At 35.5% G+C, this 17,389-nt stretch overlaps 1 protein-coding gene across 13 annotated transcripts in view; it reads right to left on the reverse strand.

Moving 5' to 3' along the window:
• Positions 1–17,389, reverse strand: part of Slc4a10 (solute carrier family 4 member 10) — a 274,758-nt gene that overhangs the window by 94,051 nt on the left and 163,318 nt on the right. For all 13 annotated transcript variants that reach the window (XM_042699499.1, XM_042699500.1, XM_042699494.1 and 10 more), the window contains exons 5-6: positions 14,112–14,272; positions 1,560–1,748 (exon numbers count right to left, since the gene is read on the reverse strand). In XM_042699499.1, coding sequence (XP_042555433.1) covers positions 1,560–1,748; positions 14,112–14,272 — 350 coding nt within the window. The remainder of the gene's footprint in view (positions 1–1,559; positions 1,749–14,111; positions 14,273–17,389) is intronic.

Here is a 17,389-nt window from a genome sequence, read left to right on the forward strand (position 1 = left end):
TTGTGATTTAGAAAATGAATGTATTCATTACAAATTAACCCTCAGACTATTCAATGGAATCAATAAATATACTAATGGACTCTTTTGGTAACACTTACATTGAGTTTTATATATGTACAACTATAAATTCTTCCATACAACAAAAATTACATTTAGTTATTGAAAATTCTTAAAAAATAAGTTTTTCAAGAATGATTTTGTCATTAGAAAAATATTGTTGATTATTATTCAGCAGTATTCCTATATTCTGAAAAAAACTACACTAATACTTAAACCATTTCTTTGGTATTTGTTTTTGTATATATAATAGTGTGAAGAATGGTATAATTTCCATACAAAGTAAAGTTCAGAAATGATTCATTTTCATGCATTTGAATTTAAGGCATCTCTAAATCTTTTGGAAAAGGACATGTGCACAGTCTATTTGTAGAAATCAATCTTTCTAGTAAGGCATTCGAAAATAATTTTAATTAACCTTGAACTTTTAGAAGTAGAAAAGTTTTTATAACTGGTAGGACAAATTCCTATCCTCTTCATGGTAATTTCATTTTCTTTCATGAGACCCATGGCAAAGATGGATAACAACAGGAGCAACTTCTTTAGGGTAAATGATAAAAGGTTAAAGGAATGCATAGAAAAAAAAACACCAGAGGATTAATAGTCTAAAGGACAAGTCAAAGAAAGTCATGATTGCTAGAAAATCATACTGATCACCTGTGTGAGCCTGTGAAGATATGAAGATAGGAGACAAGGTAAGCGATAATGAATGTAGACATTAAAGACATTGTTTTGCAAACAGTCATGAAGAACAAGGAACAGGAATCAGGCTCAACCTATGTAGAGCCACAGGTACATACTGAGGGGTCTTTTCAGCAGTTATCACTAATAAAATCTGTTGACAATGGGCAATGTTGGAACCATTATCTTTTTGTTCGTTTATTTGTTTCTGTAGTAGGGCCCACCCTCTTGCTTAATTTTTTACCAGTCAAGGCAGACACTAGACCTTAGTCATAGCTCAATTTCTAGCTTTTTTGGTAGTTTGTTGTAGATAAAATTGTCACAGACTTTCCTGCCCAGGCAGGCTTCAAACAGGTATCCTCAGATCTCAGGCTCCTGAGTAGCTAGGATTTCAGGCACAAGCCACCATAGCCTGGCTTTAAATCATTATCTTTATCACACTTTAATAGTCATAATTATCCATTTAAATAAAAAAGATTAGCTGAGACATAAATAGAACCATTGCATTACTTTCCCCAAGCTATAGAACAGACATTGTTTGGGATGTAACAGAAACTGCATTTATATTTTCAGCATTCTAATCTATAAATGCTATAAAGTTTCTTTGTATTCCAATATGAACCTTTCAATAAATTTAAATTATTAAAATTTCTACCATTGATGTTTGATATCTATACAGCACATATATATGAACAGAAACAATTCTAACAGTATGACTGTCCGTAAGACAATTTTAAATTAAACATTTTAAAGATGGAGAGGCACTTTGACTTTTCAGAGACATATAGAAGATATAAAGAACAGAATAAAGAAACATTTACCATTTTTGTCCATGGAATTTGGTTCTGATTGCTTCTTGCCAATATCAGCAAAGGAGCGAACAATGGGGATCCTATTGGTGAGTTTTTTCTGATTCTGGTGGTGATGCTGCTTCATCAGTGCCTCATGGACCCTGTGGCGTACATCTTCATTCAGCTGGCCTGAGCTCACTTGTTGGTCAAGGACCATATCTGCAGAGGAAGGCAGAAAGATGTGATCACAGCTTTGGAGTCATACATAAGTCAGCAATGATGATACAAAGTCCTAAAATGAAGTCTTTGAATAATATGATTCATCTTCAAGTAGGAATGATATTAGCAAACAGAAGTTGAATTTCCTTGATGAAATGTTACATGACAAACAGGCACATTTTCTTTATAACCCATTCAATTAAGTACATAAGTATAAATTTTTTTCAAATGTACAGTTGACAAATAATGCTATATTTATTATTCATTCCAATTGGAGGGAAGCTTTACTGGGGTAGTATCAAAATAGGATTTTTGCAATGGGAAAGAGGTTTTATACATAAATTTGTATACATATCTATATATCTATATTTTTTCCTAGAACAAGTTCTTTCTATGCATCCCAAGTTGGTCTCAAACTCATAATCCTCTTTCCTTGGCCTCCCAAGAACTGGGATTGAATGACTGCACCATCATACCCAACTTTACTTGAAACTTTTTTTTAAGGTTTCATTTGAATTTTAATTGACATTTTGCTCAAAAGCACCCAATGCTGAACGTAACTACATGTTACAGGGTTCTGACCAAAATCCTGACCTCAGGCAGTTACAACATCTATCATGGGTTATTTCACATCAGTGCTGTGTTTGACTGGGGCACAAGGTAAGCATTTCAGATTTATAACAACATTAAATCTAGCACCTTTTAATAAATACTAATAACCACCTTCAGAAGGTGTCATTTCAACAGGGGGAAAATGATCCAGTTTACCAGCAGTGCAAACAGCAGCAACATTTTCAAGGTTGCCATTAAATTTGTAACCATCTTCCGGCACAGCACACGTGCCCTTCTCAGCCAAGCCCTCCACTGAGGCTGAGTGTCAGCTCCTACACAGTTTTAGGCGGTGGGCTACAGAGACAGCATATAGTACAGGGAGATGAAGGTAATCTGAGTAGGATGACTTTTTCTAATGAGTCAACTGTAGCATTTCTAGTCCAACTCGGCCTTCAAGGCCAAGACAGCACTCCATAACACCAGCTGATAAGATCCTGTCTTCAGTGGGGGCATCTGAGTACAGAGCAGATGGGGTGAGGGAATACTGGTGGAGGAGGGAGGGGAATAAAGGAGAGGGGATGATTTTATTCAAATTGCACTGTGCACATACATAGAATGCACAATGAAACCTCCTCCTGTTACAAATGTGTGTTAATTCACAAAGAAAGCAAAAGCAGAGGATGCCTTGCTTCCTCTTGCTAATTCAAGATTAATGGTTAGTCCTTTAGTGTGGGTCTCACAGACCTTCGTGGGTCACACGCTTTCCCATGAATGTTCAACTTGACCCAAAGCTTGTGACTTTGGGTCTTACTCTTAAGGACATCTGGGCATAAAAACAAACACTGAGTAGACTCAGCAGCCAATAATTAATATAGAGGGGAAAAAAATCATTGCTAGTAAATGTTTAGGGTTTTTCTACATTGCTTAGCTTAGCATTTACCAAATGTCCAGGCCAAAGGAGTTTTCTCAGTAGAAAAGGTCTGATTCCAAATCTCCACTGGCCCATGCGCAACACAACTTCTTATCCTGTTCCCCAAAATTTGCAGCGGAAGTTGCTCTGCTGTCACCAACCATGAATGGGCTTGTAGACACAAAATACCATAAGGATGATGGTCGCCAGCAGGATGCTGAAAACGGTTCCCATCAACACCAGGTTTTGCGCGCTGGGGAGGGGGTGGGGAGGGGTGGGGGGCGTTTCTCTGGGCTCGGGGCCTCAGCCTGCATTACCAGGACGCAGCACGCGACAGTACCACTACCACACAAGATGCCGCATCTTCACCCTTTCGTGGAAGCCCTTTACTAGAAAACCTTAATATGGTTATGTACTATTGCTGAGTAGGGAGTAATTTCCCTCTATCTGTCTTCTTTAAGAAATGGAAAGTCCAACAGTATATATCTGATCTGAAGAGGACTGAGCAACCACTAATTACTTGCATTGGGAAATGAAGCATTATCTTTCATACGGATGTCAATTTATCCCTTTTTCAAACTTTTCCTTGAAAATGTGTTTAAATTAGAATAACAACAGCCGAAAAACATAGAAGACAAGATTTCAGAAGGCTTTCACTAAGTAGAGTAATGTTACCACACAAAACCCAAGAAACACCAATAAAAGCCAAGTGTGGTGGTTCATACCTAGCTATTTGGAGACATTGATAAGAGTATCCTAGTTTGAGGCCAGCCAAGACAAAAAATAAAATATTATTAAAATCTTAACTTTAAAAAAAAATCAAGTTTGAGCCAGGCGCCGGTGGCTCTGGTTCAAAGCCAGCCTGGGCAGGAAAGTCCATGAGACTCTTATCTCCAATTAACCACAAGATGCAGGAAGTGGCTCTGTGACTCAAGTGTTAGAGCGCTAGCCTTGAGCTAGAGATTACAGCACCCAAGCCCAGACTTCAAGCCCCACGACCAAAAATAAAAAAAAATAAACTTGTCATGGGGGAGGGGTACACATATCATAGTCTGAGGCCAGCCTGGAAGAAATGTATAAAATAAATAAGCAAGATGTGAATGTTTCATGCTTATAATTCTAGCTACTAAGGAGGCTTAGATCTGATTATCATGATTCAAAGCCTGACCAGGCAGGAAAGTCCGTGAGATTCTTATCTCCAGCCAACCAAAAAACTGAAAGTGGAGTTGTGGTTCAAATGGTAGAGTATGAGCTTTGAGCAAAAAACTCAGGGACAGTGCTCAGGCCCTCAGCCTCCTTTGACTCATGGACCAGTGTGCTCGCGCAGGTGCACGCATGCACACACACACACACACACACACACACACACACACACACACACACACAGGAAAAGAACTAAACCAAGAAAAGAGGTAGGTTTGTGAATCAAGTGAGAGTTCTTCCTAACAAATGCAAGATCCTGAGTTTAAATCACAGCATCAAGAAAATAAAAACAGGACAAAAATGTTCAATAAAGTAGGTGGGTAGATGAAAGCTTTCAAAGTTTCATAGAAATATGACCTCAATAAGCTTCAGAGTCGTTGGCTTTCAGTTAAATATTAACTCTGGTTTTTTGTGGAGGCACTATTTATGTCATAATGAATATTTCTGGTGAATTGCCTTCCACTACCCTCATGGGTACACTGAAGGTCTCCAGATTAGCAGAATGCCTCCTTCAAAGTGTGAAAAAGAAAATGGAGTAAGGAGACAAACTTGGTTCATTAACCCAAGTGCTAAATGTTCTTGTGATTTTGCAAAATTGAAACATCCTAGTATTCTTATTTGGAAGATGGAAATACTATCTATATCATATGTTGTCTTCATGACAAATGGCATAAGAACCCTGATAAGTTGTGATATTAAGTTCATCAGAAAATTGAAGGATTATCTTTGCAATGTCCATTAACTAGGTTATAAGGTCCCCAATTGGAAATTTGTAGTGGTTTTAATTCACTCATATTTTATAATAGAATTAAATATAAAGTTTTTCTCATATATAACAGAAAAAGTAAACCACATTTGCTAAAACCATTTGTCTTGTTGGTTCACACAACAGAAAAATCAAAGTTCTTCTGGTTGTAATTGTTTCTCCATGATTCTGCCTGCTTCTTCTTCCTCTAGGAGTACACTTTACCTTCAAGCTAATTCTGCTGGACAAAGGTAGCTGCCAGGAGTAACAAGGAATGCATCCATTCTCATTCATATCTACTGGGAAATAAGTTTGCTTTATTTGACTTGTTCTTTTTCCTAAATCCAACTTAAATACCTCTATCTATCTGGGACCTCTTGTTAGCAATGGAGATGAAGTTCACATAACTGGCTTGCACTGATCGAGAATCCCTTTACTCTGAAGTTAATTTTCTATTCATTTTCTATTATGATCCACATAATTAATACTTCAGTGTTTGTGAACCATCCGATCTTTGCCACAACCACCCAACTCTGTCTCCATAACACAAAAGCAACTAAGATATCTGCACAAATGAGAATGCTAATGCTCCAGTAAAACTTTTTAAGGACACTAAAATTTGAATTTCAAATTATGTTCACATTATAAAATATTATTTTTTATTATTTTTTCAACCCTGTAAAATGTAATCACCATCATGGCTTAAAAGCCCTACAAAACCAGGCAGCAGGCCATATTTAGCATATGGGTATGCTTTTTTCTTCACTTTCTGTTCATAATGGAAAGAGGTAAAAATGAATATTTGGGAGCCAGCCATAATATGTGTGTGCATGTGCATGCATGCATGTGTGTGTGTGTGTGTGTGTGTGTGTGTGTGTGTGTGTAGAATGTCTGGAAGTCAGCCACTATAATTATCCCAAAGATCCTTTTCAATTCTAAAAATGTATGCTGCTATAGAATATTTAAATCTATATTTCAGTTCTTTGAGACCACTAGTAATATCCCAAATTAATGTAAAATGAAGTAACTGGTAAATTATCAATATATCTGATATTTCATTGGCAGCTTGCTAAGGTGGAAAAATGTACATAAAAATGCAAGTGTACTTCATAATAGAAGTTGTAAATTCAGTTATTAAAACACCAAAATGCCATCACTATAAAGCAGTTCCATTGCTAAACCATGATAGAACTCTCCACTTCAGTATTCTAACCAGAACCAAAATTAATCATATACAAACCATGTACAGGTTTTCCATTTTAAATTTCTGTTAAGCCATTCCAGGCTTGATAATTACCAAAAATAATGTAAGTTTCTAAGTGATAGACGTTATTTTAAATAGTTACATAAGAGAAAGTAAATATTTTTTAAAACCCATTCATCTGTTCATTAATCACCCCAAAATACACAGTCAACCTTCCTGAGATAAAGCTGCATCAAACAATACATTAGCAAACTGGAAGGTTAATCATCTTGCTTAAGAATCTTTCTTATTCTCAGGTGAGATTTAAGTATCAAAATGAATCTGCTTCAGCAATAACTTACATTGTTTCCTCTGCCAGTATACAGTATATTAGAATTAGCTGAAAATTAGGAAAGGATAATGGACGATGATGGCTTTGGGCCCGTAGACAGGTCCAGTAATCTTAACAGTGTATGGTGCCTAAGTAATACAGTCAGGCCCGCCAAGGCATAATGCCAGGATAGAAGAAAGGGAAGAAATAAGTCACAATATATTAATGCTGGATAGGCTCTAGAAAATCTAGAAGCATTCATGTAAAAAGACTTCAAAAAATGGAAAGTTATTTTTCTTCCTAATCAAGTAATTATTCTAGTATAGTCATCAAACTTGACTCCCAAAACTCCTAGCAGCCATGAGATTTTGTAAACATTGTAAATCTCTGCTTCCTTCAATATTATCACATACATTCTTGGAAACACACTGTCATAACTCTAAAAGATATTTGAGAAGTGGGGAGCATAAAGCTTCTAAAATTCTAGATTTTGATTGCCAGCACTAACAGCAGCATGAGTAACAAAAACATAAACTACTGAATAAAACTCATTTTCCAGACCAAGGATTATCATAAGCATGTCTTAAAATATATGGTTATTTCCATACCTCTTAGTCTGCAGATCACATTTAGTGAAACAAAGTATGAATTTATCCTTTAATGAATGATTTTTAACAATAAAAGTTGTTTTAATGAGTTGAGAACTATGATTGATAATTTGTCCATGGTACTAACTTTAGCTTGGTTTTAGTTTCCTCCTAAATCTCATTGACAGAATCAGGGTAAAGTGTTCACACTGCAAAGAGAATATTTCCATTTTAAATCTTTATAATGCTGAATTTTAAAGAGATTAACATAGACCATAAAGTTGTCTATAATGTATATGAATAATTAGAAAGCATTTTCAACATAATTAATCTAGCAGAATAAATCATAGTAAGAAAATATATCTAGAAATCTTTGGGTTTGAAAAGGTTAAGTCATACTTTGAAGGATAAAGTTCAGATTTATTGAGCTCCCTGAACCATTGGGAAATAGATATATTTTTAAATTAACTTTATCCAAAAGAAAATCCTATTTTAATTATACAGAAATTCTTGACAGACCTGCCAGATAAAATGGGATTTTCTGTTACTAAATCTACCAAAATCTCTTTAGGGAATAATCTGAGTTTGTTATAAACACATCAGAACACTGATGTAAAAACCCTTCATCATTCCAAAACAATATCTAGGCCAGGTTCCTATACTAGGAGATGTCTGGAAATCAGTGATTCAGAGTCTATACATTCACAAAGTACTAAGGATATGGAATCTATGAAAATTGAAACTGGAAGGGAATATATATCCCTAGTTTATAGCTGTCTAACATAGAAAAATAATGATAAGTAGGCATTTCTTATTGTTAATCATTGTAGTAAAAATAAACCAGCTATGATTCTAAGGTAATCAAAAGAAATTATTTCTGTCTCTGCAAAGTCACCTTTAGTATATTACTTCCTGTTTGTTTATATTTAAAGTGGGAGGGGAATAGCCTGCTTTCTACTTTACAAGGTTTTACTGATCATAAAAAATAACAGTTGGTATTAAAATAATTTACCATGTTGGAAGTCCTAAAAATGTTAATCATGCTTATTTATTGCACAGTTATTATGGTTATAACTTAATTGTGATAATAACTTAATTGTTATAACATTTAATTGTTATCACATGGAAATAGCAACACACATAAACAAGAAAGTCATTCAAAGATATACACAGAAAATATTTTAATATGGTTTGAGGTCAGAAGTAAATATCATGTATAAAAAGTATCAAATTATGTTATTCAATGATGAAGCTTTTATTGATGATTGAAAAGGAATCTGAGACAAAAATATATCAACATAAATATGTATAATTGTATCTTTCTATGTATTAGCCTTGCTCTGCTGATATCCTCTGAGTTGTATTTTAAAAGGTTCCCTACACTAAAATCGGGGCATCCAACTTGGACTACAGTGTCAGAAAGATGCAGACTAATTATAAAAGTAAGAGGAATACCAAAAAGCTATTTGGGGTATCAAGATTTCATTGAACTACTTTCATTGTAATAAAATTAGAGAATGTAATTTGCTTTAAAAAAAAAAACTAGATTTAACACAGCCAACCTCCTATTCTACAGAATAGAGCATAGTTTATGAAGGTGGGCAATTAAAGAATGAAATATATTTTAAGACAATAAAACTGAACTAAGGAAATGAATAATGATCAGTCAAATTACGAGGATATTTCTTATAGGCACAATATCCTAAGGAAAGCATTAAAAAATGACATTCTTTAAAAAGTGTGATCTCTGACTGGTGACTTCCGTCATAATCACAGCTGCCTGGAAGGTGAATGTTGGGAAAATCTCAAGGATTATGGTTCAAGGCCATTCACCAAGGGGGGAAAAATGTTAACAAGACTAATCTCAACAACAAAGCCAGGCATGATGGCATGCACCTGACATCCCATCTCTGAAGCAAGCATTAAGTATGAGGATCATGTTCCATGCCAACCTGAGCAAAAATGGGAAATCCTATTTAAAAGAAGGATAATGAGAAGTTGAGGTTTTGGCTCAAGTAGTAGAACACAAGCTTTGTGTAGAAAAAGCCAAAAGAGAGTGTGATTCTCATGAGTTTAAGCCTCACTAACGCAGTGTGCATGTGCATATACATGCACACCCATACACACATACATGATTACATTAAAAGCGTTATAATGATGATGATAATAATTAAGGCAAAAAGAGCTACAGATGTAGCTTGAGTAGTGGAGTGCCTGCCTGGCAAGTTCAACTCCCTGAATTCAAATCACTGCACCTCCAGAGGGTGAAGAAAAACAGAGTTATAGCCTGGTAGATATATAGAAAGTATATTTGAGGCTCCTTTCCCATGTTGAAGAATTTGATAGCTTCATTACATATTGCCAATACAAAACTTGTTTGGATTAATAAGTTTCCACTGGTAATGCCATTATTGAATTAATCAGCATAAATAAACTCCTTATGAAAAAATCTAACTTTCTGAATGTTAGTTTAAATATGTAATAAGGGTAAAAAATAATAACCATATCAAATTCCAGGTTTCTATGAGTATTACAAAGATAATACATAAGCTAAAAATATCAAGGAAACCTCATTCTTAACTAAAATGCAAAAATGTTTATTGGGTATCAGAAAGACTTCAATATGAAGTTAAAATAATGAGCTAGATAGCTCATTATGAGCTACTATTCCTAAATTCTTAGGAACTTGGTTAATTTCTAACTATCTTCTTTTTTTTTGTCGATCATGGGGCTTGAACTCTGGCTTGGGCGCTGTCCCTCAGCTCTTTAGCTCAAGACCAGTGCTCTATCGCTTGAGCCACAGTGCCACTTCAGGTTTTTCTAGTGGTTTATTGGGGATAAGAGTCTCACAGAGTTTCCTGCCTGGGCTGGCTTTGAACCTCAATTGTCAGATCTCAGCCTCCTGATTAGCTAGGATTACAGGTGTGAGCCACAGGTTCCCAGCTAACTAGCTTCCTTAAGTCTTGATTTAATGCCAGCTCTCACTATAGCCTATGTTTTTCTGGAACTCATACTAGAGTTAACTTTGTGTAGTCTTTTAGGATGTAATTATCTGCTTCAAAGGGTAGCTTCTTTATAGATGCTATATGAAACAGGGGACAAAGCTTATCTTGGCTGGATTGGGATGACTTTTGGATATTTTTTGGCCTTAGTTGTAGGGTTTTTTTTGCTGTTATTTGGGGGGAGGGAGGTTGTTTTAATATTATGAGTAAAGACACCATTCATACTTGCTTTACTTTTCACACATTCACAAAAGACCAAAAATCAATGTTTGTTGTTGGTTTTAAGACAGTCTTGCTTTACAATCCAGACTGGCCTGGAACTTCAGTTCCTCTTGCTTCAGCCTCTTGAGTGCTAACATTACAGGCATGCACTACCATTTCCTACTCAAATTTCGTAATTTTTAAAATGATTGAGAGCCACTAACATCAGAACAATATCCACTTCAAGACATCTCTTTCTTCAGACAGTAGTTTTAGTGTAGTAGAAGAACACTGGGCTGAAAGTCAGAAGCCTTGGGATGAAATATGGGTCATGGAAATTTTTTAAGTTTCTATTTTTTCACTGAGGGGAAAAAAGGAAATTACACCTAGCTCATGGGACTGTTCTCAAGAATAAATTAGATGCATCATTTTTCTAATACAATAATAAGATGAAAACATGTTTTTCTCTTATTTTTAATTTAAAAACCACTCACCTGGGGTTGATTTCCTCCATTTCTACAATATAATTAAGATACTATGGTCTCCTTTAAGTCATTCTCCTTTCACAAATAAATCCCATTATAGAAATGTTTTGTATTTTTCCCAAATTAGGATTTTTTAATCAGCCTCATTCTTTTCTCTGCTTTTATTTCATTTTAAATTTTTCCATTAATCATTTCATTGATACTCTTTCAAAAATTATTTCTGATCTGAATAACCCAACCCCCCCTATTACTCTCTTTCCTCATCTTCCCTACCCCTTATAGTTCAACAGCTTTTAGTGAGCTTCCTTATGCAACCCATAGATAGATACAATGTACTTCAATATTATTCATCCTTCACTATCAGGTGAAACCATTTGGTATAACTATTACACACACACACACACACACACACACACACACACACACACACACACCAAACAAGAAAGTTAAACCTGCCCTTGTGAATACCAATGGGAAGGGGAGCAAATGGAGAAGGTAAATGAAGATGAATATGATTGATGAACTTTGAAACCTATTGAACCTGTTCTAAAAAGTGGGAGGGAGGACTAAGTAGAAGGTTGAAGGAGGTTAGAGGTTGGATTGGTCTGAGTGCATTATATGCCTTTGTGAAAGTGTCACAGTGAATGTCCCCTTGTAAACTAATATATATGTAATAAAAATTTAGTAAAATGTATTTCTGTATCTTGTACATTTCGGTTTTACGACTTTCTTGTCTTACTGAACAAAGTGTGCAGTTCTTTGACTCTATTTCTATGGCAGTGGCACAGTACATAAATATAATTATTTGTGATACATAATCATAACAGTATTCTAACACATCATAAATGCATCAGTCCAACTCATCTCAAAGATGTTTTAGTTCAGTTTTAATGTTTAATTCAGTTTTGCTATCCTTCTAAACAACTATTTTTTCCACTTACTGAAATTTGTCATTGATAATTTCATATATTAGAATATTGAAAAAACACTCTATATTTTTCCCTTTAATTTTCTAAGCGTATCAGTCTAATTAGGACAGTGTAAAGGTTTAGAACATTTAGGTTCTGATTATATTAAGTGAAGTAAGTCAGGCCCAAAGAAACATAGGTCCCATGGTTTCCCTTATTTGCAATAACTAGTATATATCAAACAGAAAAGGTCAGATAAGTTGATGTTAGGGAAATGAACCCTAAGATATGTATTCAAATGTTTTTTTTTTCTTTCATGCGATTGTTTCTAACACATTTATAAGAGTATTTCTTTGTTGCTTTGTATGTCCCCTCCCCACGGTATAACCCCTGCTTTCACTGTATTTGATGTCGGTATAAATTGTGGAGGGGAAGGAAAAAAACAAATCATTTAAATAGGGATAGAGGTGGACACATTGAAACAATGAGACGTACAAGTCGTTATGTCGAAAAACGAACTTTACAACTTTGGTGGGGGGGGAGGAGGATTGGGTAGGGGGTGTGGGGGAGGATGGGAAGGGATGGGAAGGGGAAACAAAGGAGGAGGCTACAATGCTTGATAAGAAATGTACTCATTATCTTGCCAACGTAACCCCTCTGTACAGTATTTTCACAATAAAAAAAAACAACAACAAATCAAAGAAAGGCTGGATAAATGAGATTGCATTAAACTGTAGAGTTTCTGCATGGCAAAGAACTTAGCTAGCAAGATAAACAGAAACTCGAAAGATTGGGAGAAAATCTTCACAACAGACAAAGGCCTCATATCAAAAATATACTTAGAGATCAAAAAATTAAACCACCCAATAACAAATCTGCAAAGAAACAACCACCTCTTTAATAAGTTGGCTAAAGAATTAAAAAGAGACTTCTCTGGAGAGGAAATAAAAATAGCCAATAGACAATGAAGAAATGTTCGACATCTCTGCCCGTAAAACAAATGCAAATCAAAACTACATTGAGATTCTACTTCACCCAGTTAGAATGGCCATTATCAAGAAAACAAATAATAACAGATGATGGAGAGGATGTGACCAAAAGGGAATGCTAATAAACTGTTGCTGGGAATGTAAACTTGTTCAGCCACTCTGGAAAGCAGTATGAAGGTTCCTCAAAAGACTGGACATAGAGCTCAATCCAGTAATCCCCATTGGTGGGCATTTATCCAAATGAGCACAAACAAGATCATACTAAACCTACCAGAGCAACTATGCTCATTGCTGCATTATTTACCATAGCTAAGATGTGGAACCAACCCAACTGCCCCTGGGGAGATGAATGGATCAGGAAAATGTGGTATATATACACAATGGAATTCTATGCTTCCATCAGAAAGAATGATATCGCCATATTTGTAAGGAAATGGAAAGACTTGGGGAAAAAAATCATATTAAGTGAAGTAAGCCAGACCCAAAGAAACATGGGCTCCATGGGTTCCCTCATTTGTAGTAATTAGTATATATCTAGGATAGTCTGGGCAGAGAATCATAATAGCTCAATAACTATGTACATATGACCATATAAAATGATGCTACTCAAAATCAATTACAGGATATTGAAATAAGAGTTTAGTTTTTGTTTTTGGTTTTGATTTTGTTTTAATGTACTGTGAGAAGTCAATCATTTTTCTTTCATTTTTTTCCTTTGCTTTATCCCCTGTTGTCACTATTTTTTATTTTGGTACCCTGTGCCTTGTATTAACATTAATCTGATTTGGGATAAGGGAAAGGGAATAACAAAATGGTGAGAGAAAGGACAACGAGTGAACTAATGCAACAGACACTATGTTGGAAATGAACTTTACAACTTGGGAGCCAAGGTAGTCCGAGGGGTGGGGGTAGGGCAAGTGGGAGAAAAATCTGGGAGGGAGTAACAATGTTCAACAAGAAATGTACTCATTACCTTACTTCTGTAACTGTAACCCCTCTCTATATCACCTTTACAATAAAATAAAATAAAAATTTTTAATTAAAAAAACAATATTTAGGTTCTGGTTCTAGACTGAGAGGAAGAGATTGAATTTCTTTTATATTAAAGAAATAGAAGAAAACTGAATAAAAATAGAAGAAAAAATGACAGTTTTGGACTCCACACCCTGATCACGAAAATATGCTTTGCAAAGGTCCCATGTAGAACTATCAGGAAAACCAACTGCACCCATAAGAATCAAGCAGACAAAGGGGAAAGAAGATATACCTGCAATTTCTTGCAATGTGTTGGCATGCATGTCCAGCAGCACAGTTCCATTCAGAATGCAGCTCCTCAACTCAAACAGGCTGTGCAAGGACAGAGTGGCCACATAAGGCTTGCTCCACCTCTCCCCTCCATCCTCCACATCTTCTTCAAACTTCAGCCATCTGTGCAAACAAATATTCTTATCAGCACTCTGACTATTACAGATGAATGATCCTTTATCACAGTAACAAAGAGTAAAACCAGAAAGATTACACATAGTTTCTTGGTTTTAGGGTTTTGAGGAACTATGTAAAGGTAATGTAAGTTACTTTTGTTTTGATTCAATTAAGTCAGCATTGTTTATACAATTTGAAAAATGACTCAAAACAAACATCATGAGATTTTTTTGGTCATTAATCTTCCTAACCGTAAGAAATATTTTAATGAATATGGTGCTTCACTAATAAAGACAGTATACTTCTTCATGGAAAAAGCAATAGTAATTGAACCAAGAAAATGAATGTTCATTACACTGAGTTGGAGTTCCTAAACCTGAACATTTTAGTTCTAAGAAATGTTCTCATTTGTTATTTCAGGGAGTACAATTTGGAGCCTATTCTGAGGGAGAAAATCCTATTAGGGTTGTCTGGAAGAAAGTTCATGAGAATATATGCTTTCTAGGAACTGTATTTATGAGAAATGAGCAAGGACTCCATTTCCTACGTATTCCTGCCAGGAATGGAGAGCAGGAGAAGGACTATGATATTGTGATGGCAAACAGAGGGCAGCTGCCTTCTGAGTGAAATGAATATTCAGCAATAACTAGGATTGTATGTATTCATGATAAATAGGAAAACAAAGGGAAACGAATGATGTTACTACCCTGGCCCCAGCCACAGTTTTTTAGAGATGTCTTCTCTAATCCTAACAGATGACCAGCTTAATCCTAGCCTCTTCAACGAACCCTAGGTTAAATTGCCTTTCCCTCCTCCCATTCTCCACTATTTTCCTTATCCCTTCTATCCTTCATCATTTTGACCTCATTTCCTCTCTGCAAGCAATATCACAAAAATTCTCTACATTACATTACTCCTTTATGTAATCAAATGGCTCAACTCCAACAGATGACTATCAAAGGTATCAGCCTAAAGTAACCGAAGTAATTTGTACAAATGATTCATGTATAGAGTTAAGAAAGCTCTTGTGTTCAGAGAGTTTCAAAATGGCTAGGAAATAGCAACAAAACCAAAAGGGAGTAGCTGTATCTGCCAAAGCTCTACAGACTTTGGAATAACTCAGGACTGTGGAGAATATGGCATTGGACACAGCTTTCATTTCTGTCCCAAGTCCCTGACAGTATCTATTGAAGGTTAACGATTTTTAAAACATTTTTGTCTGCACATACTATTTGCAGTTGTGCTTCCTTTTCTCCCCTACTTTTTATTTTATTTCTTTTCTTGGTTTGATTGGAGTTTTGTGGTGGTTGTTGTTTTCTGAGACAGTATTTATGTAGTCAAGTCTGGACACTCCAAGTCATGATGCTTCTGCCTTCACCTCTCAAGTGCTAGGATTACAGGTATGAACCCACCACACCTTGCTCAGGAATTTTTCATATCAATAATTCTTAACAGATTTTTAGCCCTTAATTGATTCATAATACCTCATAATTCATATGATGATCATTAGTATTGTTCACGAACCGGTTCTCCTCCTGTTTCATCACTGCCAGGCTTTCTTTTAATTGAGTGAGTCTATGTGACTATGACTCATTCTGCCCAGTGAAGGAGATATTGTGTGCATCATTCCCAAATGGAATATTTAATTGTTAAGATAAGACCCTCTTTTTCCCGGACACAGCAACCAACAGTACTTAACAAGTGATCTTCAATAGCAAGCCAGGTCTCCAAGTGCATACAGAGAAAAGATTAGCAGAGCCTCTAACAATTCATGATGGAAATCTACAATGAACCACAAATACACTTTGGTGGTTTTAAGCCATTGAGATTTATAATTATTCGTTGCATAATTCAGCCAATTCCTACTGATATAGACTCCAATTTTAGTGATTCATATTATAATAAAAGTCCTAATTTGAGCCAGGTCTAAAGGTTTAAGGGCTCACTCACACTCAGGAGGCTGAGGCTGGGAGGATCAGAGTTCCATGACAGCCCAGCAAATGGGAGACTCCAATTCATCACAGCTTCACATCGGTTCATGGGCAAGCCAACCAACAATCAACTTCTTGACTGACAAGTTGAACAATATTATAAAAAGTCCATTAAACTAGTTGAGAATTTTTAAGAAAAAAACATAGCCAAATACCATGTGAGTAAATAAAAGTTTGTTGTTGTTGTTTACAAATTATCTGCAGTAGTTTTTCATCTGTATATAAATAAGACAAAGCCAGGCATGATGGTGCACATGAGAAATCTTAGCCACTTGGAAGAGAGAGGCAGGAAAATTGTAAGTTCAAGGCTACCTAGGACAAAGGGAGTGAGAATCCATCTCAAAAATAAAAATGAAACACTGACAATAGGCTGGAATGAAGCTCAAGCCCTGAAGTACTTGGCTGGCATTGATAAAGCCTTGGATTCAATTTTTTTTAAAAGATGAGATAAATTCAGCACATTAATAAAGTTGTCCAAGATCACATAGCCAGCGACCTTGTCAAAGCAAGTTTCAATACCAATTTGTTTTGAATTTTGTTGTTTTCAGAGTCTGTGCCATTTCCAATCGACTCAAATGAATTTATACAATCATATACATCCCAAAGATTTATGCTTATGCCTATAGTGAAACAACAGATATAATATTTGATTTTCATTCATTCATACATAAAACCATTCAATTTTTAAATGTTCCTTTTAATTCTTCTTACCTGCTGTACTATGTTTCTTCCTTGTAAGTAAGATTCAAACATCCTATACTATAGAATGGGTTCTGACAATACTTTCCTCAAAGCAGGGCTGAGGGAGGGCAACAATGTTAATTAAACCTTCTATCACCTTGTATACTCTGATACACAGTGGGAAAATAGAACATATATATATAGCAAAAGAACATGAACCTACGGAGCAGTGCTTGTGCTACTGTCATGTTAGCTAAAGATCTCTGTTAGATATGAATTCTAGCTCCCAGTCTATAGGGTGCTAAGAAGACTTAGTGCTGAAGAAGGTGTAATTGTGTTTGGAGAGTGAGAATATCTACAATTAAGGTTTCTGGGGGTATAGTACTTTCTATCAACCATATACATAAAAGTACTTCTAATTTTTTATGTCTAAAATATTACTCAAGTGAAA

The sequence above is a fragment of the Dipodomys spectabilis genome, unplaced genomic scaffold (assembly GCF_019054845.1).
Source record: "Dipodomys spectabilis isolate Male_0828 unplaced genomic scaffold, ASM1905484v1 ptg000256l, whole genome shotgun sequence".
In the NCBI taxonomy this organism is placed as follows: domain Eukaryota; kingdom Metazoa; phylum Chordata; class Mammalia; order Rodentia; family Heteromyidae; genus Dipodomys; species Dipodomys spectabilis.